At 44.9% G+C, this 23,950-nt stretch overlaps 1 protein-coding gene across 1 annotated transcript; it reads right to left on the reverse strand.

Annotated features, from left to right (window-relative positions):
- On the reverse strand, positions 1 to 22,684 carry LOC133975720 (ankyrin repeat and fibronectin type-III domain-containing protein 1). The gene is made up of 18 exons (XM_062413686.1): positions 22,473 to 22,684; positions 21,977 to 22,184; positions 18,032 to 18,229; positions 17,237 to 17,350; positions 16,932 to 17,029; positions 15,486 to 15,576; positions 12,463 to 12,570; positions 9,936 to 10,035; positions 9,415 to 9,547; positions 9,181 to 9,300; positions 8,510 to 8,725; positions 6,704 to 6,870; positions 6,295 to 6,445; positions 5,201 to 5,369; positions 4,948 to 5,114; positions 4,245 to 4,452; positions 3,428 to 4,131; positions 1 to 3,332 (listed from the first exon to the last, which is right to left on the reverse strand). Exons 1-18 carry the CDS (start codon positions 22,674 to 22,676, stop codon positions 3,018 to 3,020), a joined length of 3,471 nt encoding a protein of 1,156 aa, XP_062269670.1. The 5' UTR covers positions 22,677 to 22,684; the 3' UTR covers positions 1 to 3,017.
- Positions 22,685 to 23,950: the final 1,266 nt, after the last annotated feature.

Genomic DNA, 23,950 nt, shown 5'->3' on the forward strand with positions numbered 1-23,950 from the left:
TAGAGACAGACTCTTGCCCTGTAGCTTCAGCGACCTTTGACCCCTGTGGCGATTACAGCCCCACAATCACCTTCACATTTCAGGCAGATACAGTACATTCAACCCCTGCTCTCGTTTGTCTATTTACATGCTTCGGTTTCGGGGTTGTGTGATTTGTTTTCTGCAGTCGGCCCTCGTAAAAAAACCTTTTAACATGTGAATAAAGAAGACGTCTAAGCTCTAACACAAGTTCAAGCCATCAGTAAACCAATTACACTTTAAAACATTAGTTTGTGTTTAGACATCTTTGTACAGTAGTTACACATCAACACATTTTTTAAAAAGTGTAAGGAGAATAAACTCTGTAAACACTTTGACAGAGACACTGTTGAATCCCCCCGTCACAGGTTCGATACCCTCCTGGGAGCCTGGAAAGCTACAGAAACTGACGCCAGGTCCTCTGACTTCACCCATCATACTCTCCTCTTCCTGGTGCTACATTGAGAAATGCTGCAGTTTATTATAGTGGTATGACATTGCTGAGCTTGTTTGGTTTTCCAGAGAAGGAAAATGTATTATTGACACGTTGAACAATGGATGATAGGGGAAAAAAACGAACACTTTACTGCCTGAAGAGTCTGTTAGCGTGAGATGTGGAAATCAGTCCAAAGACAGATTGTGCTGGTTCACAAAAAGTAATGTAAGGAAGTTTCAGACTCTTAGTGCAGTGTGAGAGGAGAAAGCTAAAGTTGGCACAGGGTCACAAAAAAAGAGTTAAGCGGATGTTTAAATTGTTAAGAGGCCTGATTTATTGTGTAGTTAGGATGAATGTGTAGTATTTTATCAGAGTTGTGGTGTCTGAGGTTATGACAGCGTCACAGGAGCCTGTGTGAACTGCTACATCTTGCAAAGTGAGGGTCACAAAGCTGGTTAGTGACCTTGCCATTGCAGTTTATTGACTGTGGTCAGCAGGTCTTAGACCAAACTAAAAATTCAGAGTACAAGCCAAGCTAATTTAGGGAGTTCTTTACAACTGACTGTCCAAGGGCAAATCTTTCCAGTGTTTGCTTTTAAGTTGTTATTTGATGCTGTGAACACAAGGTTAAACATCATGTTCGACAGCTGAGACGATTGGTTGAGCAGGACCTGGCTTCCACAGCTCAATCCGTGATGCTACTGCACAAACTCCTAATGCGCAAACGATGGCAGCATGGGTACAACTGGATATTTTGGCTCCATTTGTGGAAGGTGGGAGGAGAAGACTAAAGATAAACAATGAAAGAAGCATCGTCTATCTTTATTTTACAGAGCTGCTACAGTGAAATTGCACTAATTGGGTTTGATGCTTCCAGTGTTTGGAGGCAACATATGGTATTTCCTCAAGTACTGTACTTAAATGTCAATTAACTTCAGGGGGAAGTAGAATCAAGTTATTAACTAGTTATTAACTAGTTATCTTTCAGATTTATATGATTCACACTGACCAAGATCTGTTTATGAATAAGAAGGCAGGTTTACAAATTAATGTTTTATGAGATTATGATTTAAGAGGTTCCCACTTTTTTGTGTCACTATTTTTAAGCAGTTTATTCAAATTTAATTCCCTTTGCTGTATACATTCTTCTACAGCACAAGAAAAAACCTTAGCAAGGCAAAATCAAACCAGCCGACTGTCAGCTGGTTGCATGACCCCCACCTTGCAGGTCATTGTGGTTTGTCAAGAGTCTCCCATGTGTCACTGGGGCTAAAATATTTTTCTTCTGGTTAAGTCCTTTCTTATGTAAGTTATTTTGAAGCACTGTGGGAGACACTGTGGAAAGTATAGTATGTGGCTTTGCTTACAAATGTCTGGCCTCCTAACAACTTAAGTCATCCCTTTCACACTTGAATCCCTCTGGGAGACCCGGCTCTAGACTGACAGGCACCGTTTTCTGGTGCTTCTGGGAATACCACTGAACCCAAACACAACAAAACACTAAACCGGTTAACTTTTAGTACAGCATGACTACAGTACTTCAGATGTACAATTCTGGAAGGGTTCACATGCATTTTCCACCAATTAGACAAACAACAAGAGACGGAGTATTGCTTGTTTTCTTTTTCCGTCTGTTGTGAAAATCCAAATGACCTGGTTTTTATTTTGTGGTACTTTCACAAGATGGCATGATCACACTAGAGAGCTACACTACGACTGAGTCTACTATACAGAGGATTTGTTGCTGTAAAAGGGGGATGAAGAGCTCAAGAGAGACGGTGCCAAGATCTAAAAGATGCAGCCTTCTCCTCCCCCTCTATTCTCTCTCTCTCTCTCTCCCTCTCTAATTCTCTGTTAATCTCTCTCTCTCCCTCGCTTGGCTTCCTCGCTACCGGACAGCCTAAGTGGCCAACAGCGGTTGAGTGACAGGCTAACAGGCCAAATCGTTGGGCTGATTGCGTCCCCAAGCGGAGACGCCAGCCCCCCTCTGTACTCCTGCCTTCCTTCCCACCCTCTGGTCCAGGTCCAGAGCCCACATCCTGGGAACAAGGGGCCGGGCGGCTGCAGCCAACAGCTCTCTGGGAATGACACAATGAGAGAGTTCGCGTCCGCGGTGTGACGGAGATGCTGCCCAACGTAATTTGGCAGCGCGCGTGGCCTGATGTGCCGGCGTCGATAATGCCAAAAGTCAAAGTGACGCTCCATTAATCCTGCTGTGCGTTACAATCTCTTTCCCAATGCAGGCTGACAGCACGAGAAAACTATTTTCTCTTTGTTCCATTTTCTCATTGTTCATTTGGTGTCCATATGAGGCTCTGTGATGTTCATAAAAAAAAAGGTCTTCTGTACGGGAGAACTCATTTCATGGAAACAGATTCTCAGAGTAGTGTTTTTAGATAACACAAACACAGCAGAAGACATTACAACGTGTTTCAGTCGTTGACAGTAACACATTGAGAGAGAAAATACAGTAACATTTAGGAGTCTGTCCTTGATCTTAATATGCATTTATCAAAAGAGGAATGAGCTCTCTCTCTCTCTCTCTCTCTCTCTCTTGGAAGCATCACACTGTGGTGGCCCGGCTGTGTTTCAGTGCTAGTGGTGAATACTCCTTAATGCGAACGCATAGTTTGCCCCTCAGCCAGGGGTTCTGGAGCTCCAGCGGGCAGAAATCATCCTGAAGCCACTTTTCTCTGTTGCCCACAACCAGCACGAGTCCAAAGTGCTTCAACTGTTCGGGGCTGTAGTACACACACTGCTCCTGGTCACCGCTGCCGCTGCCTCCGCCGCTGCCAAGCAGGCGCCGCGACACAACGTTCATCTCCTGCACCACCAGCTGGACCATCTCCTGCGCCGACGTGCCTGAAGTTACACAAAGCTGATGCACAGGAGGAGAAGGATGCGTTCAGATTTTACCAGCATATTAAAAACACTCAGGACGAAAAACTTCATCAGATCAAAACACATTGTTACCTTAACACTGGTCTCCTTCGGAAGGCCTGTGCGATACTGTGGGTACACTCTTAGTGTTGCGTGACAGCTTTTCCTGAGGGCAGCAGGTGATGGCGAGGAGAGTCTCTGCGTGCCACTGTCCTCCGATAACGTACGAGCTGGTGGAAGCTGTGGTAAGCAGCGCTCAGCGGAGCAACAGCGCTCCACTGATGAAGGCCTATGCCACCTTCCCTGAGGGGATGTGGAGGGTGAGTGGCATGTAGTGTGGGAGGAGTAAGGCTGATGGGGGGGTGAGTTGTTGGAGGGAAACTCCAGGCTGCTTGTCCTCACGCAGAACGCCTGCCTCTTCTCTGTTATGTGCAACAGCTCAATCTGTCGGCTCGGCAGGATGAAGTCACTGTCGAACAACTCCGGCGCCCCCCTCCGCCTGTCTCCTCCGCACCGATCACCTTCCCTCCCGTGCAGTGGCTCCGAGGCCTGGAGGACGTCTGGCGTGGAATCCCTTAGCACGCCTCCGCCATATCCGCCCCCGCCAGGACACATCCCTCCCCCAGAGCCATCGCTGCACAAGTAGCCACGTGGCTCCAGTGGTGCAGAGGATGAGAGTGGTGAGGGGGGCAGCAGGTCCAGCTCCCGTGGGCTCTGGGCTCGACTGGAGTCATAGTCACTGTCGGTTGTGAAGAAGACCTCGGAGGAGCCTTCCTCGTCTGATAGTCCACCAAAATCTGCAGGATGCAAATCAAAGGATGAGCAAAATTTGAGCACATTTTTTTATTTTACTGGTGTTTTTGTAAGTTTTAGAATCAAACATGTTTGTGTTGGCGGGTTGAGGTTACACCTGAGTGCTTGCAGCAGGGTTCGGGCGAGGGCATCGGCGAGGGCATGAAGTCTGGCTGGGAGGAGGTGGAGGGAGGCTTGTCGGGCATCACGTCATTGGAGAAGTCAATTATCCAGGTTATGGAGATGCCTCCTATTGGCTGCTTGTAGCGGGCGTACTGCAAGGCGTCCATAATCCACCTCGCATCCCGCCACACATCCTCCATTTGCTGTAGTAGAGTCAATAAGATCATGAGAGTTTAGCTCAGTAGCAGACGACAGCAAACCATTAGATTACTCTGGATTGGATGGTTTAAATGCAGGGAACCAAATCTAGAGCAGTGCTTCCCTTTAAATCTCGACTTGGGCACCAGATTCAAATTCGTCCTGCTATAGTTTCATAATGATCAAAAAACGTTTTTTCACTTCTCATAACAAAATAAGAGATCTCCAATTGGGTATTTTTGCTCTGTTGCTGCATTATTTAGCTGTGAGCAGCACTAGCATCCATAAAGATTTTACCATCAATGCAGACCTCATAGTTTCTGCTGCACGTACCCGCAAGTGGCACCAATGCAGTTCTCTCTCCTGAGAACTTGTCTTTCACTCTTTATGTCACGGCCACACATAAAGAAATGTAGCAGTGTGCCTACAGGACATCATTCTTACACAAAGGTAGACATCAGAGGAGTCTGTCCTCGTCCTCACTGCCCAACTGGTCCTACCTGTATGTGTTCCTGGACCTGCTGGTGTTTCTTCTTCGCAACAAGGAGCTCGGCCTCAGAGAAGGCCTCTCTCAGTGATTGCTGGGACATGAGGGACTCCAGCTCCAGCAGAGCCGACACTCTGCAGTACTGGCCGATGAAACTTGGGCTGTAGGCATTGAAGTGGACTGTGGGAGAAAAAGGGAATACAAATTAGAAAAATCATTTATTGCGATAACATCCCCCATTTGTGCTTTAAATGTTATCTACTGACCCAGCTCAAAGATCTGCAGAGGGAGGGTGAGGAAGCCAGAGCGGGGGGAGTACGGGTTGTTCTGACCAGGGGCTGTGCACACTTCATCTGATGGTGGCAGGAGGAGCAAGAAGGACACTTTCTCCCCAAACTCCACAACTTCCTGGCTGTAGATTCGGAATTCCTGGGCCTACACTCACATACACACAAACACAATCAGGCAGGTCATCTCCGCGGGCCTGTGTAAGTTAAAACCTTGAAGCGGAGGCAAAAGACCCTATTTGTGTCCTCTGAGATCTCTCTATTTAGCTTGATATGTCTTTTTCATTATTTAAAAGTACATTTTTATGTCACTTCTGTTCTTATTTTATAGATAGTAATAAAGATCGTCGTAAAGGTTGCACTCAAACCGCATATGTCACATTTACAGCGTATGGATCAGACTTCTAGGCCACCATGAAGTCAGTTTTCACTCATTTAAGTATCTCGAAAGTAGAACCAGACGCCCAAAACTCCAATAGTGGAATGAAAAGAATATGCAACTGCATGGTTTGCTATAATTAGAGGTTATCCCATATCACTAATAGACTGTTGGGCTCTATTGTGGAACAAGTCAAGGGTAGACGTATCTTAGAGCTAAAGCGATATTTGTTGTTTTTAAGCTTTTTTAACGTCCATCCTTAAGCTTCCAGTTTAACATTGTGATGATAGCGGTATGTGTCGATACATATGCCCGATCTCATGTTTATTTTCACGTCACTTTTCATTGTACGTAGAAGCAGCGTCCCATAGGGGAAACCGTGGGTGGTAGAGGTTTAAAGCCAAATGGATGATGATTGCCTTTGTGCTGGAATTCAAACCGTGTTCTTTTACAGAAATCATGTAGAATTAGTGGTCTAACCAGAACTGGCTGAATATCATTTGGAATATTTTCAGTGCTTTGAGCTCTTGCTACTGCCTGCCTCTGGAACCTGGCGCCTTTCCACTGGTTCCATGGTATCAGTCAAAATGATTCTACACAAAGTATGACAATTTTGCATTCCAACTTTAAAACCTTGTCTCGCTTATTGATGAAGTCATGAAGTTTGGCGTTTTTTATAAAGTTTGCCTCTGACCTGATTGCCGGGGACATTGATGTGGGCCATCAGTCCCTTGATGGCGTTGCGTAGCTCCTTTAGGAGGCGATGTGGAGCGCTCTGTCTGTCCTGATCCATCTCCAACGACTCATCGAGACAGCTGAGGGCCTGCAGCCACTGCCACTCCTCTCTGAAACCATCAAGTCTGTTATAACACACACGCAGAGCAATGCAACAAAGCTGCATGCGCATCCTCTTTCATGTTTTCGCCGAGTTAGTCTGTTGCTTTTTCAAAAAATACGATCACAACCAACCACACAACAGGTTTCAGACATTCACTATACAAAAAACCTTTTCTGGAACGGCATTTCCTTTTTTCTTTACAACGTTAATGTTTGAAAACAGCTTTAAGTCCACTGAGCTAAACCAATCGTTCTTCGTTCCTCACCTGGACACGTTGCTGTTGTCCCGAATTTTCGTGTGACAGAGGACGTTGGGGAGTTTCTGAGGCACCAGCGCTCTGATCTGCTCCACTGATGTGCACAGCTTCAGGTAGCCCAGGTATAAACCTGGAGACAACAACTTCCTGCTCCGCCTGTGATATGCCAGCTTCTCCTGAGAACAGCGGGTGGACAGAGACAAGGTGAAAGGACAGTCTAAAGCCCCTTGTCCACTGCTCAAAAAACTCACTAAGACCCAGTAACATCAGCGGCATTTCCTCCAGGTCAAATGACTCTGGATTAGGCACAAGTTTTAATCGGTTCCAGCTCCGATCGGCAGTGACGTACACTTGACAACCTGATGAATGTGTGAGTTTGGCAAGACAGTGAGTGAGAGTCCGTTTTTGGTGCATTTGTGAGGCTGACTCACCGAGGAAAAACAGAAAGGCAAACTCCTCCACTGCTAACAGGAATCGAGTCAATCAAATTTTCAGGGGGTTTACCCACGTTAATAAAAAACAAGCATACCTGGTAATTTCTGTGTAATAGAGGTATTATCGTGGGGTTCATTGTGTAAGGGTACAGATTTGAATTACCCTCTGCCAAGAAGATTATTTACACAAAAACAACCAAAGAGATTTTTTACAAAACTTGGTGGAAGGATGGGTAAATGGTTAGGGAAGAAGCCACTAAAAGTAGGCATGATTCGGGTCAGAGGGCTTTCTATAACATTTCCAAAAAAGAATCAAGATGGATCTTGATAAAAACAAATCTGGTACATGTGGTGAACTAATATCTATGAGTGTGTGAAATCCGGTGCAGATTGATTGAATTTAACTGTTAAATGCCATTCTAGTTTGGTCTGTCTAAGAAATCCTCACATTCATAAAAGAAAACGTTTTCCTGCTGTTTGTCCTTGAGAGATTTTCGTCAAAACTTGTTCCAACAGTGAAAGTCAGCACGGCATCAGCATGTTTTTTTATGTATTTCATCATACAATTTGTTCATAACTGGCCACTGAACAAATATTTCTGTGAACTGCGGTTTTGCAAAAGTGAGTCTCCACTATTGTTTTCAAACCTCAAGGACAAACCAACTTACACTGGAGACAAAGCAGCGTTGCAACAATGGTATCAGGTTCAGCGGGTAATATAGACAAAATCAACTTGTGGTTTGGTTCCGGATTGTGGCCGTCGTGAACAAAGCAGCCACACAGCGTTAGTTACAAAACACAACAGCAACAATTAGCTAAATTATCGTCATCATCCTGCCCATCAGGCTGAGATTTAAAATCAAAACACCAGTGTCTATAGGAACAGCAGAAATTCAGCATTTGACCAGAAATCTGTTATTTGAATCTATGTATTGGCAAGTCAGCTCAATACGTGTCCTTGCAGAGACGGCAACAAATGGGAGCGGACAGTGAAGATGATTAACAGCACTCCTAATTCCTAATTGGAAGCACATTTCAATTTAAAGTCTTATTGTTTTAGCCACTGAGCCTCATGTGTGCTGGTTCCCTGCAAATGAGAGTTTTAAATCATTACGGCAATTTCAATAAATACAAGTTTTCCAGTGATTAAGGGCATTTATTTGTTTGTTGTCAAAGCGTCTTACACAACGCCATTTAAACATCCAGCAGAAATCTCTGGGTAACACAAAAAATGCAAAAAATGAGCCCCGATGAAAACCACAACCACTGCTGACAAACCCCCCCACCATGTCTAACTGCTGTTGGAAACAGCCTGTCTCCAAAACAAAAGCAAAAAATAACCAGTTTGCCAAAAGTGAACCTCTCTTTCCGTGCGACTCACATGCAGAGTGATGAGGAGCATGTCCAAGGCGGTGGGCTCGTCAGGCGAGGAGATGGACTTGCGTTGGAGCTGGAGTTTACAAAGCTGCGTCCAGCGGACCCCGTCCAGGTTGGGACAGGAATTCATGTCCTTCAGGAGCACCAGCAGGGCGTTACCGTGCTTGTCTTTGATTGGCTCAAGATACACCTGACCAAGGTCCTGGGTTCCAAGCATTCCCTGAGAAATTAAAACACATAGTAACTGTGCTGTACTTACACTTATTTCTATAGATAGCAGTGGGTTGAAAGCATAGAATATAGCAATATAGAAAAGTTAATATTCAATAACATTTCTCAAACTACAAGATTACACATTTATAATCACCACAAGTGACTCAATCTCACAGATTTCCGTGAAAAATAAACCTTTTTCAGACTTGTGGAGAATGGAGCAGGAGATTGTCCACGTCTGATGTTTTCGATTTTTTACTCTACATCAGTCACGTGTCTAAAAGTCCCACTTTACGGAAATGTTCCTGCTGTTTTCTCACATGGGCTCAGTCTCAGGACATTTTGGCAGGAAAAACTTCGGAGCAACTGATTCGAAAATTTGTACTCTCTTATAAAACCCTTCTAAAATATATCAGGAACAATGTCCAGGGTTTGTGAGTCCATTGAGCGTTGTAATATTACTTGTAGCAGGGAGACAGCCTGCAGCATTTTGAGGCGTGTCTGTAGAGTACAGGAGCAGGACGACTGGGATGGACTGAGACACTGCTGCAGCCAGGGAATCTCCTCCCACAGATACGACACCTGGCGCAGGGATCACACAAACACAATTACACGATTACGACACATTACTTAGCATAATATTATCTAACAATCTTTACGTAGTATTTTTTCTCCCCCTGTTCAGCTCTGTCTTACCTTAGTAAACCAGAGGAAGTCCTGCATGAGTGAACTGGGGTACGAATCTTCAACCTCCACAACAGGAATCTGGTCCTCTGGAGTCACCAACACATTGTCATCTCTGTAGAAGATGGAGGTCAGGTAGAGGCCCCTGTAAAGTACAAGATCGCAACAAATGTGCAAAATGAAATAAATACAAATCAGTACCAATTTTGTTATTTGACCTAACCCTAAATCCTGATCACACAGGGTCAATATTTTTTATATTTTTAACAGAGTAAATTCTCAATCAAAATATTGATTGTATTGTAATGTATTTAAATTTGCGCTTGTCATACACAGAGGTCGATTCAACAGAGACAAAATTAAAATAAATCAATGTAAAATCACAAAAGCACAGATTAAAACAATTATTAAGCAAATAGTGAACAGTAAAATAAAAAGGGTAAAAATTCAGAAGCTGTAAAAATCTGTTAAAAAAGGTCCAATATTAAGGTTTAACATTTATGGATGAAAGGTGCAACAGAAAGATGATCTACCTTTTCAAGCTTTTAACAAATTTGCTGGTGGGTTGGAAGAGATGGCGCAGGCTCTTGGACACCGAGTGCTTCCTGGCCTGTGCTGGAGCTTTGCACTGTTCTGTGTGGACGAGAAAGAGAGAAGAGGGAAAGGACTGAGTCAACTCTACATTAACTTATTTTGAAGTGAGCATAATGATGCTCTTGAGGCACCCGTGACAAATTGTTGTCCGACTTTCTCGCCAACATCAGTGAATACCTCTGTCCTGACAAACCCTAGAAATATCTTTTCCAGTGACAGGCAGTTACTTAATTGACAACAAACTTGACACGTCCAAAAACACGGTCGGAGGGGAATGTTTTTCGACATTTCGTGCGCTCCAGTGGCGCGGCACCGCTTGACAGTCGTGCCGGCTGCCAACTGCAGACTATGGGCCTTGAGGGAACCACTAGCTCTCAAGTCCCAGAGGAACACTAACTTTGTATATATTCATGAGTATGTGTGTGTGTGTGTGTGTGTGTTTACCTGCACATACTATAGCTGCAGGAGCATGGCATGTCTTGAGCTACAGCCCCATGAGTGGAGCCAAGGAGCTGTAGTAATTTGTGTGTGTGTGTGTGTGTGTGTGTGTGTCTAAACCTTTGCCACTCACTGACAGGGAGGTCAGTTAGGTCTGTGGGGACATGTTTATTTTTAGTGGGCCTGGAGGGGGTTGGAGGCGAGAGAGGGAGGTGTGGGTATATATGTATGTGTGTGTTTGTGTGGGCGCCTGTTGGTGAGATAACGCACCTCCCTACTCATTAGAAACCTCGGGTCCCGAGCCCTTCGCAGGTCCCCTCCCCTCTCCTCCCCTCCCAGGTGATCTTACTCCAGCCCCAGGCCACTTAAAGTCAATAAATCCCCCCATTCAGGGCCCGAGAAGAACTAATTTTCTCTTCAGGTGGAAGAGTCGAGGTGGCGTAACGAGAAAAAACAGCGCCCCTCGACCCCTCTCACCTCCCCAGCCGGCTCTCCACTCGCGGGTCTGTTCAGCTCCAGTCCTCCCGGCCCCCGGCTCCTGCTTGACACTGAGTAAGACAGACAGGTCGGGCCGACTGCAGGGCTGCCTGTGTTAGTCAAGGCCTCTTTCAAACTTTAATTAATAGTGTTTGGACAAGAGGGAGAAGGTGGCATGGGCTACAAGACGGACCGGGCTGCGATGGGGGGTGAGCGCATGGTCGCGCGGGAGGGGGGGGGGGGGGGGGGCAGAGTTGAAAGCGAGCATGTACATGAATATTTGTGTGTGTTCGTGTACATGTGTATCTATGTGTGTGCCTGTCTATCTCTCTGGGTGTATATGTATGGACAGTAGACAGAATGACTGGCGGGCTGTTGGGGGATGGCGGCGGGGTGCGGGGTGGGGTGGGGGGGCAGCAGCACTAGTCAGTGTTAATTTATGCCCTCTCCTGACTCCAGCCCAAGACTCGTCTCTTACAGGAATAACAAACATGACCCCGGGACACGCCACCTTGGCTACCGTGCCTGAACTCTCAAGCTCAATCAGTCGCCGTCTGACGGACCGAGGGCCACTCAATACTGACTATTATATTGCGTCTCGCACAGTTGCAAATACGGTGCGCCCACAGTGGACAATGGTAAGTGGGTGAGTGTGTTTGGGCAACTTAGCTCGATGCTAAATGCAGTTTCGCCGTCATGTAAGAGAGGCAGTGTGGACAGGTTTTGACACTTGTGGGAGCGACTTACAGCCTGCAGTGTTTGGAGATATAAACAGCTTGAGTGTGAGAGAGGTTGATCTGCATTTTGTCACACACACAGAGAGAGAGAGAGAGAGAGAGAGAGAGAGAGAGAGAGAGAGAGAGAGTTTTCAACAGAGGAAGGGCTGAGTCATGGAAAGACGCACGCTTAAGGGGGTGGCGGGTGTTGAGACAGAGGGGAGGGTATTATTTTTGAGGTGGCATGCCGTCTTGTGCATGGCCCCCGGAGTACTTGTCGTGCCTGAGATTGTAAAGTGTCTGTCAAGGTGAGATGAAACACAGCAGTTGGCGGGGACGTGTTACACCTGCGAGCCGAAAAACCGCCCGGTCGCTCGTGTTTGTTTCTGAAACGCGAACGAGACGGGGGCTAGAAAATTCTGACGTGTTTGTTTAAAATGTGACAGGCGCAGTGAAAATCAAGCCCAGGTTAATGTTCACACCGCGCCTCAGGGTATATTTCACTTCAGCTCCAGCTTCACTTCCACTGACACCAGCGCTGACCCACGCTAGGGTCAAGTGTATTTGTAGTCATGTAGTCTCAAGTTGTTATTCTCCCCAATAATTTACTGCGTGTAATTCCATAGTTATACCCAATGGTGGTTTAAAACATATATTCTAGTAGGTATAACGTGTGCTCATATTTAGTTCAATGAGTGCGTCAAGTCACTATCAGGTTTGTGGGGGTTCGGTTACACCGGGGCTCAACGCGCTGTCACGCAAACCGCCAAAGCTCCTCGTGTTTCTCTCGTAGGTGAACAGGTTCATCGAAAGGTGATCGGAAAGTTGTTGATACCGTGGCAGACGCAGTGGCGGTGAGCTTCCTTTATCTGTCCGAGCAGCTGGTCCAGCGCCTCCTTCTGGCCTCTCTGACGTGGCGCACGGCCATCGATGTCCCTCCAACCTGCAGCCACAGGTGAACAAAGAGAGATATATCAGAACAGTGCAGATATGAAACCAAAGTTTTTAGCCATGCTAGTGGGTGCGTGAGAGCCTCGTGTTGAATACTGCCAGTCCTCTGTGTGCAACGTTTTTTAAGACTTTTATTACAGACAGGTTGCAACTGGACGAACGATACAGTCTCTGGCTCCGATTGCGCTCACAGTGGAATGTTTGAATACGTCACCATCATTCCGTTTATTTGAAATCGGCGAATCTGGATCTATGGACCGTGGAGCAATAACTTTGCAGGGATGAAAATAAACTTGACATCTTGTTTGAACTTTCGTGGAAAACCTGCTCATTTGATGCGTGCGTCAGAATTTCACTACTCAGCAGCAACCTCCCAGAGACAAAAGTGATTTTCAGTGTTGAAATACTTATGCTGGTGATTTCATTCTAATAATTATAGCAGTGATGTAGATTATCCTTGGCTGATACGTTCACTGTTGTTTGGCAGTACCGTGTTGATGCATACATCAGGGGGATCAGTCAGAGGGTTGGGAGGGGGTTAATCAAATACTGCTCAGGACCTTAAAAATTATTTTTGCCCTGGCTCAGATTTCTGAGGCCTCCAGTAGGAAAAAATGAAATGAAACCAGACAAGACAGAAAAATGAGAATAAGACAAAAGGAGAATAAGAAAGGTGAGGTTGGCTGACAGACAGATTCACTGAGCAAAACTGCAACAGGCTGCCCAGCACATACTTGGGCTGAGATGTCAGCATACGCACAAACACACACGTCTCTCTATAGTTGTGAGGACCCTCACTGAAATAATGCATTCCCTAGCCCCTTTACCTTAACCTTTACCATCCAAACTAAATGCCTAACCCTAAAGCCAAGTCTTAACCCAAAAACGTCCCATTGAATTTGCGAGGGCCAGCCAAAATGCCATCACAATGATGGTATTGAACCAAAATTGGCCCTCATAACTATAGATGGACATGCACAAACACATACACACGCAGTCTAACACACGTAGAAAGGAAAGTAACAATTGCTACTAACTCCAAAATTGTTTTATCTAAATTCATACAGCCACAATCTTTGACTCCCTCTTTGTTATTGTGTGTCTTTGTGCTGATTCGTGTTCTTCTTTCCACACAAACACACACACGTCCACACGTTTTCTCTTCTCGTACACAATCAGCACCGCAGAAAACAAATCTTCAAAACATTCTGCCTTAGCAAGACCAGCATCGTTGCTTGCCCACTGAAGGATGTGTCAGCGATAACCCACCTCCCCCCTAACACCATCACGCACCCCCCGCCCCACCCCAACCCCAACCCCCTCTCCCGGAGCCCCCCGGAGGGCGCGCGGGGCTGAAACACGGTGAGCTCTATTCCCGGAAAGGTGCCTGTCCCGACAGGACAAGCGGGCCCTTTAATGGGCGTCCATGGGCCTGTATAAGGCCCCCACTGTTGGGACTGCGCCGCGCGCTACAGCACAGACATGCAAATATTTCCAGTGGTAGGCCCAAATGGAAAACACAAACACGCAACATCGAAATTAGCTCTGAGAGAGGGAGGGAGGTGGACAGTAGAGAAAAAAAGAGAGGGAAAGCCCAGTTTCTTGAAATGAAGACACATTCACACACACACACACATACACGTACATACACACACACACACACTCACACACACACACACACACACACACACACACACACACACACACACACACACACACACACACACACACACACACACACACACACACACACACACACACACACACACACACACACACACACACACACACACACACACACACACACACACTTGCTGAAAAACACAGTGTGCTGATGAGGACAAACATGTCCATGTGTTCCCCAGATGTGCCATGAGTGTGCCAACACACCCACAATCACAGCACCTATGTTCACTCGCTCTCGATAGGTGTGTACTCACTCACTGTACAGACTTTACAACCTCCACACAAGCAGCTACAGCCTGAGTATCATAGAAAAAATCTAATATACATTGAAATAATGTTTTTACATAAATAAATAAACTGACTCACAAGCCAACCATTTATAGTATTTGGCATAAAAACATAGAAGCTATAGATTCAAAAAGAGCACATTTTCCCAAGCTGTTTCTTATTTTACTTATTCATATTAGATAGATAGATAGATAGATAGATAGATGGATGGATGGATGGATAGATAGATAGATAGATAGATAGATAGATAGATAGATAGATAGATAGATAGATAGATAGATAGATAGATAGATAGATAGATAGATAGATAGATAGATAGATAGGTAGATAGATAGATAGATAGATAGATAGATAGATAGATAAGGGAGGAAGAGGGTCAGAGCTGCTGTGGTGAGTCAACACCTCAGCTGTTGCTGCACATGACTTCACGGTTAACTTCTTGGCTGAACCCCGGTGGCTTCTTATGCCAGCCAGCCCCAAACACCATCCTGAGGCTATGGTTACACTCACTGACGTCCGCAGCGGGGGTCCCAATACCCACCCAGCATGCTGGCAGAGGAGAGCTGACCAGCTGTCACCCCCGTAATATCGTCAAAGCAAACGTGGGAATGACGTCAGAAACCAAATCAATTGAGTGACTGAAATGTGAGGTGATGCAATGTCCAAGCCCCTTTTATGTGTGGGAAAGCTACGAGAGATTGAATAATTCATACATGACTGACACACACACACACACACACAGACATACACACAAACACACACACACACACACAGGGTGGTGTTAATTTAGTGATCCCAGCGCCAGCCAGAAAGCCCTCAGGGAGGTACTTGTTTGCTGCTGTTAGCTGGAGGTTTTATGTTTGTTCTTTATGTAAAATTTGGGCACACATGTGAACATACACATATGTAGACGTACACACAAAAGAGACTTACTGGAAGGCGCAGCGCAGCCAGGGGTTGTGACTTGTGGAGGCCCCCAGCCCTTCATGTTGTAGGCCGACACCTGGACGTAGTGATATGCCCCCTGAAAGGAGAGGACACAAGACATATGACAATTATTTCAAAATTTGGTCACACAATTTGTACAGTATGTGTGGATAAGTGCATCTGTTTGTCTCATTCTAGGTCCCTACTTGTTTTGACATTTGTGTGTGTGTGTTTGTGTGTGTGAGAAAGTTGAGATCTCTATCGGGAAGCTCCGTCTGTCTCCGTGTCATCCAGTGTGCAGACAGCAGGCCGATGTCTCTCCTTTCTCAGCCAGATCAATCAAACCAGACGCCGACACTTCCTGACCTCGCCTTGACCCCTGTCTTGTGATGGGAGCGAGCTCTGGCTGGCAGCGGGGGGGGGGGGGGGGGGGGGGGGTTCTTTTACGTGGTGGTGGGGGAGAAGGGCCTTTTTTTCTCCCACACAATTACAAACAACCAACAGAGTGTCCATTTGTCTACATGCCCGCTTAAAAATGCCAACATAAATCAGATGGCAGGCAACCAAGCTGCTCTTTTTATCATTTTGGAGGCTGTTTTGTAACTGTTGCGTATGAATGGCCAAATAAATTTTGTTTTGAGCAGGGCCATAACTCTTTCACCCCCGTTGTTTGGGATTGATGGTGACTACAACTCGTCTGTGGTGTTTGATGTGTTTTATAAAGAATGAGTCACTGGGCAGATGCCTTCAAATGTCGCCTAAGCAAACACCTTCAGGCTCCCATGTAAATAATATCAGGGGCCTTCATGTGGGAGAACAGCCTCTGAATGTTTTTACTGGTCAGCACCAACAGCTGGAGAATCCAGAGTTTTGTGGTTCTTTGTGTTGCTTTGTCGCCTATAAAGTTCGTTATAAATCAAGATAGTATCCTTTTTATCTGAGTTGGGAAAAGAAGAAACTCGAATGGAAGTGCAGTTTAAACATCCACCAAGGCCCAATAGTCCCCTTGAATTCGATAAAGCTGCACCAAATTTCATAAACTCACAGATATCAGTTCCCCAAATGTGCCAGATAAAAAAAATAAAAAAAAAAAATGAATTATTTCATGGGGAAATTAGTGAAAATGTAAAAAAAAAAATAAATAAATATATTAGATGTTAAAGAAAGAATGATTAAAAATGATCCAGATGTGCATCGAAATCCATAGCGCATCCATCCACTAACTCTTGTGATAATCCATTCAACTGTTTTTTGTGTAATCTTGCTTAGAAACAAACAAAGAGACGGGGGGAAACACAAACCCCTTGGCCGGGGTATAAAGTCTACTTGTGGAAAATGTGGAATGGAAAATCTAACCCAGAATCTCAAAACAAAAGACTTTTCCTGAGTGATTGATCATCAGCATTTCAGACTGTCAGTGTTGTGGTGGAGACACATTCTGGCAGAACTTACAGAAGTGAGTCCAGTGATGTTGCACTGGAGCAGATCAGTGTCCTCCACCACCGTTTCTCCCAGCAAAGGACTGAAGCACGGAGAAGAGCTCCAGCTCACTGCGTAGACACACAAAACAAACACGATCACAACAAAAACACACTTTAAAACTGGCTCGATGGAAAACATACAAATCATCTGAATTTGTTTTGAACAATGCTCAAATGGACATTATGAAAGGTTTTGACACCTCATTGTGCACCATCATTTTTCATATTGTGATACTGAGTTCTAAATGAAGCAATGGGATGGGCAAAGCAGCTGACCTTTGTACTTAGTAACCACAGCAGAGTTGACACAAAGGGGTTCCTGGAAGTCCACCGTCAGACTGGTATTGCTGCTGACAGACAGGGAAACTGCACTGGGAGCGTCTGGAGGGCCTAAAGAGGCAGAGCACATAAGCAGAGGGACAGACGGGGTAAACACAAGCAGACTGAGATCCAATGCTCCCTTTTATGACCATTATAATGACGCGGTCTCAATTTCAGAGATGGAAAATGTAAAAAAAGTGTCATGCAATTTACTGTCAAAAATGACAGCAACGTCACATCTGCACTCGGCCATCTTCACAAATTAATGTCAACATGGAGGTGGGATGTCACCGTGTGAGATTGGGAATACGACTCCATAAACATCGTTTTGACATGTGGTGTGTAGTTTCCATCCCAGTTCGCACAACGTATCTCTCAAATGACACGAGAATGTGGAATTATAAAGTAAGGACAGATTAGTTTGGTTGGAAGAGGAGGAGGACTGTGTGCGTGTGAGTGTGTCTGGTGGCTGTCTACCATGCCACTAAGCGTGTCATGGAGCGACTATAAAAAATTAAACCAGGAATACAGACGGACGCACACACGCACATACACACACTTGTCTGGTCGGCATCTCAGTGTGGAAGCATTTAACTCAGACCAGACAGAATGCCAGCAGAGAAAAAAAGGTGCAAAAATGAAACCCAAAAAGGACTGCTGGTAGACTGCGGCTACGATGTGAGCTGTGAACTTCTCTCAGCATGTGAAAAAATAAAATAATAACACATCAAAGTTGCTCCGCAGCCTTACTCGCATGCTCAAAGCCCGTCTGCATGCGTCGGAAGAGCCGCAGCCTCCACTCCCAGGACTTCAGCTGCCTTTCCTGGTCGGATCCCTCGCGCTCACAGGGGCCCTCGCTCTGCACCTGAGCCTGAAGCTCCGACACCTTCTGCTCTGCCTCCTTCACCAAGGTGGCCAAGTGCACCGCTCTGCCCTCCAGACTCACAACTGAGAAACACAAGGGAGAGAGAGAGAGAAGTCAATGAGAACATTTCAATACCTTTTGGCGCATTTCAAAGTTGCTGAATTATTTTAAGACGACTATGACACCAAGAAAATACCTATTGGTACTTTCCTTGACCTCGATGTCTGCGAAACTTCTCAGATAAGTTGCTACAAACTTATGTCTGAACTCCCTTTGACTAGTAAGGGAGAAAGAGAGGACTTATAGGAAACCTGCCGACTAAAGGAAACACTAGACCTGAGAATCAGGCAACCATAACCCTATCCGCTTATTTCTGGACCTAACTTTGAAAGGCTAAAGAGCTGCATGAATCCTGCAGAAGACCCTTATCATGACCTAGATAATGGGAAATCATCACAGATACCTTGTTGGTATTACAGAGTTTGTGAAATGAGGTCAAAGTTTAGGAGTGCTGGAGTGCAAAATGCAAAGAGTAAACAAAACCCCTGTGAATGTGACCCGGCTATATTGAAAGCACATTTTTAAAATAAAATTCTCTGGCTCAAGCACAACTTTTTAAAATAGACCTATTAAATCCAGAGGAGAAGAAACAAAATATTTTTTGAGTTTAACCAGTGAGGTCAATAGAGTGTTCCGGGGGTTTCTGCTTTCATCAAGTGCATAAACAATGCACATGGTTTTCCCGATATTGCAACGAATCGCCTGCGATGTCGTTAATTGCTTTTGCAGACCACTTGTTTTTTAATGTCTTTGTTTGCGGCAGATTCCCTCAATAAACTCCATTTAATGCAGCTCGGCAGTCCCTCTTTGGAGATGACATCACCGAGAAAATGCCGCAGAAAAATGGGGCAATGAAAGTGAGAGGAGCGGGAGAGGGCGGAGTGTCCTTCATATGTGGTTACGAGGGGACACAAAATGGTGGGAACGTGCACAGACGTCGTTTTAAAACTGCCATTGTAAAAGTACTTTCCCCCAAAAGCCGCGGAAAAGTGTGTATCACCGATCTATTTTTAACGCAGCCTCACACAGCCTCCATCAGAGGAATGTTTTTCTCAAAGTTGGCGGGGGGGGTTACTAAAGCAATGTGAACAATGATGTTTACTTTAAACAAAAAAAAAAACATCTTTGCAGTAGATGAGATGTAACACCCAATAAAAATATTTTAATCGTGACTGAGCGGTCAGCAGCCGTGGCGGGTGGCGGCAAAGATCTGAGGGTTCAATCACCGCAAATGTAATTACAAGTGCATACAGATCAGTAAAACTGCAGAAGAGGTCATTTAAAGCTGCTCAGGTCACAGAGGACAGTAGCTCACTGTACTTCTTCATTGGTGGCTGGTCGTTCGTGGAGTGTTTGGGACTGGTGTGTGTCTGTGTTTAGTCTGCGTGGTCTGTGTTTGTTCGTCGTAGATTCCACCGTTGAGCGTTAGATTCCACTGTTGACAGTAAGTTTAAAGCTCCGTGTCAAAATGTCCATCTGGGTGTTTAATTCTGCGGCTCCCTCGGTGTCTCCACAGCGGCGGAGTGCTCCTCTTTGAATCCCAGTGTCGGTTTTGCTGTTCTACTCGGCCCCTTGTGTGAAGACTCCACGGCCTTTTGTCACTTTTAGATACGGTAAAAGAGGAGAATCAGGGTTCTAGTTTTAAGGTCAGGGTTGAAGTTAGGATTCTCTGGGAGGGTTCTTGGATTTATAACTCCCCAGGGTCCACTTTAATTTACATCTCCAGCGCTTTCCAGGCCAAGAAAGTGGTCCCAAAGCTGTCACCGGTGCGTATGTGTGTCTTGATATGTCCTTATTTCACATCAGGCCTGGGATCCTAAACAGCACATTAAAGTGGTTATCCAATTGGGAGCCGTCAAGTGATTTATAACGTGAATATGAAGTTAGTTTGAGAGATTTTCTCTCTCGTAAACACACTGTGAAGTCAAGCATGGTGATATAAATACAGTAAGCATCAAAATCAATAGGATTTGAAACTTAAGGAAAACCTTTATCTCTATTGACAGATTCTGTGTGTGAATATTCAGAATCTGTAGATGAGAGACAAGAAGTCTTCTGATTCTAGTTTGAACAATTGCCTTTGCTCAGGCTTTAGTTGCCCACAGGCAAACAGTCGGTGTGGAGAGCAAAAGTGGCCAAGCACATTGGCTGATATGCATTGGTTTTAGAATAAAGATTGCCCAGAACATCGCCTTGATGTTCAACACAAACAGCAATACTTTTTGTTGGTGTTTTACGAGTGGAGAAATGTTTGACTCTTGTGGACTTGTCAGAAAGTAAACAGGAAGACTAGACCCCTCAAATATTGGCCGTCACCCCCAGATGCTGATTCGTCATCAGACGATGGCCAATTGGCTCTGAGATTGTCCCAACCTTAACCAAAACCTTACCTTCCATTAACCTTAACCATAGTTTCTATTTGCCAATCCCTCACCCTTCACCAAACATAACCTATGCCAAACAATAAGCCAAACCGTAAACATATCTTAACCTTGAAATGTAATGATTACGTGATGGGGTCTCCATAATGTAAATGTGTAAATAGATTAAGGTCCCCACAACATGATTAATATTTGGACCACACACACATACACTCACACAGACACACACACTAACAGGACTCGTGAGCTCTATGGGTTCTGGAGAGAGAGAGCAAAATCAAAGAGCAAACTTCAGTAAACACCACTTTCCATTCAAGTGTTTTCAATTTAATGATACCTTTATAAGACGTCTGGCTCAGCTCTAGAGAAGTGTGTGTCTGCGTGTGTGTGTGCGTGCCCACACACAAGAACAAACACAAACAGTGTAGGAGCCTCGCTGGCGAGTTCTAATCATTAACAGCAGAAGGGAGCGGAGGCTCAGCAGATCACAGACAGTGAAAAAGTGCTTACAAAGATGACTAATATTGCATCATGATTACCAGCCCTTCATCGCCTTTAATATGATTTTGCTGCCAGCGGAAAACATGAAAGAAATGTGTGAGTTTGTTAAACATGAATGTGTTACAGGTGTGTATGGTAGTAGATTGTATTGTGAGATTTGTGTGTGTGTTGTTGCTTTGGGCAACACCTGCAGCAGCTTTGGTTCCAGCTAATGCAGATGTGATAGAAGCTAGGTTCCCACAGAGCGGCTGCTGGAGCCGAAACAAACTCTCTCTGGTAGCAGATCTGAGCTATGCTAAATACAGAAATCTACAAAGGGAAAACAAAGATTAAAGATCTGTCAGTCAGTGACAGTTGTGGTTTTGGGCCTCACTCGCATCATTAGCTCGGAAAGGGAACAAGTTGTGTTAGGCAGAAGACAACTTACTTTCCACTTTCTACAAATAACAGGAGACTCAAATTACATTTGCTGTGTTGTGACACATATGTAGGCAAGACAAAGTTATGTGAACGAAAGTAAAGGCCTGTAGAGGTTTAGATTTAATACAAGAGATCTAATAAAATGACAGGACCGTGGTTCTTACTAGAACAGAGTTTATGTGTTGGTGACCCAAGATCTGATTTTATTCCTTTAACTTTATGTAATAATTGTATGGACTATAATAGTTGTGAACTTTTTGTGAAGTCCTCCTGAAAATGTTTTAATCCTTAACGTAAAACAGAACGGAGACAGTAATGTTGTAGTGTGCGAATCGACTGCAGGTTTTAACAAGTTAAAATGAGGACCATTAAGACCTTTTAGGGAACCATAATGAAGAAAATTTAAGACTTATGTCGGGAGGTCCAGCAGATCTGAATGTACCCGGTGAACTGTGATCCTCTACTCACAGTGGGGACTCTCCTTGGCGCCAGCTCGCAGAAGCACCTTGGCCATGGGCACGTTGTTGGTCATGATGGCGATATCGAGGGGCAGGAGGCCCTCGCTGTTGGGCGTGTTGAGGTCCAGCTCCTCCAGGCTGTACTGGGAGAGAAGCAGCTGCACCAAGTCCAGCTCCTGGTGCTCCACTGCTTCAAACAGAGCTTCACTACTCTGGAACTGTGGCACAAAGACAGTTCACATGGAGTTAGAACAGAGTACCAATGAACGGCTGACAATAGACTCATAATACGAGATTTAGGAAATTGTATCAGTGAATGATGAGCTCCCTGTACATACCCAGAATGCCTTTCTCCATACACCTATTCTACAATAGTTAGATGGATGTGTGTGTGATGTTAATATCTGAAGTTCTCTTACTGTTCAAGTCTATATGTTTCCTCAGACTATTTTTAGGCTACAATGTTCCTGGCTTATTATTTTTTCTCGTCTCCCTCTCTGACTTACTATGGTGGTTTTGCGCAGCCTCTCCTTGTCTCCTCCCCGTCCTGACACCACGCTGTCCTCGAGGGCAGGGGGGTTGGTGCCCACACGGAACTTTCCAGACAAGTTGCGGTATAGGCGGCGAGCCGCGCTTGGCGAAGACAGGCTGGCTGCCTTGCGGGCTGGGGCTGGCTGGTGGGCCTGGTCGCCCCTCATGGGCTGCGTCATCTTGGCAGAGTCAGCCCTGGAGGAGAGACAGGTGGGTAAGAGTGTGAGTGGAACACGACATTTCGTACAGCATGTGGAACATGTGATCACTTCTCGTCCATTAGAACTTTAGAAAAGATCACCAGGCTCATGTACAAATGCTACAATGCAAGATCAACAGAAAAAGTTATCATAAATGTATTATCAATATTATTCTAAAGTTATTATTACAAACTTTCAGACGTTCTGTGTGACCTGCTGCCCCAATGATGGTCTGGTGACTGGAAATCTGGCATTTAACTCTAATTAGTATTCATGCTTTCCACTCGTCTCAGGTGTTTATAACTTGCCAGACTATAAAACAAACACAGGGCAGACGTGTCTAATTAAATTAGAATATTTAGAATAAAAGTTTCAATAAGTCAAAGAGCATTTCTGCATTATGATGAAAGGGAAAAAGAGCCTGAAGGGAAACCAGGACCATTTATGGGTTTAATTACACCTGTGCCACAAATCTCTGTTTAAAACCAAACTTAGTCTGGGTTTCAATTTTAATCCATTCATGCAGGAAGTTGGAAAACAGAGTAAGATACGTGGAAAGTACTTGAATTGTAATGACTTTACGCAGGGCAGCGTCCACTCATGGCTCACTATGATGCACTGTGTACAAAGAATGGTGAACAACTAATCTTAGGCTTCTTTTACCTTTTAAAGCTAGGGTAGGTAATCTCAGAAAAGCCAGCAAGAGCAGGATACACTTTGAAGATGCAACCGATACATCCCACCCCCTCCCGTTGGGATCCTTGTCAAAGCTACGCTCCAAAAACACATGAACGTGCACTGCCTGACAACTGCTAGAGGCTGACTTTTCCTTGATTTGCTCTGGCTTTTCTCTCTGCTTCAGTTGGGTAAGTTTCTCCATCTAAAATGCAGACGGAATGATTCATTCAAATCAAATGATTGGTCGTCTTTGCCCAAAGGTGAACCCTCAAAACCGTGAACTCTACAGTCTCTGTCCACACTTACTTTTCATATTTTACAACACATCTTATAGTCATATTTATTTATTTTAGTCATGCTGCTTCCTTTACCTGTCACACAACTACTGCAATTTTGCACGCCTATCTATCTATCTATCTATCTATCTATCTATCTATCTATCGATCTATCTATCTATCTATCTATCTATCTATCTATCTATCTATCTATCTATCTATCTATCTATCTATCTATCTATCTTTGTTAGAGTCCTGCGATCATAGAGAGATTTCAACACTTACCAACCCAATCTTTAA

The sequence above is a fragment of the Platichthys flesus genome, chromosome 20, assembly GCF_949316205.1.
Source record: "Platichthys flesus chromosome 20, fPlaFle2.1, whole genome shotgun sequence".
NCBI lineage: Eukaryota > Metazoa > Chordata > Actinopteri > Pleuronectiformes > Pleuronectidae > Platichthys > Platichthys flesus.

Coding starts and splice junctions, on each gene's coding strand:
- LOC133975720 (XM_062413686.1), bottom strand. CDS start 22,676: ATGACGCAGCCCATGAGGGGCGACCAGGCCCACCAGCCAGCCCCAGCC. Junction 18,230..21,976: donor CGCCAAGGAGAGTCCCCACT/GTGAGTAGAGGA, acceptor TGTGTTTCTCAG/TTGTGAGTCTGGAGGGCAGA. Junction 5,370..6,294: donor TCAATGTCCCCGGCAATCAG/GTCAGAGGCAAA, acceptor ATGTGAGTGTAG/GCCCAGGAATTCCGAATCTA.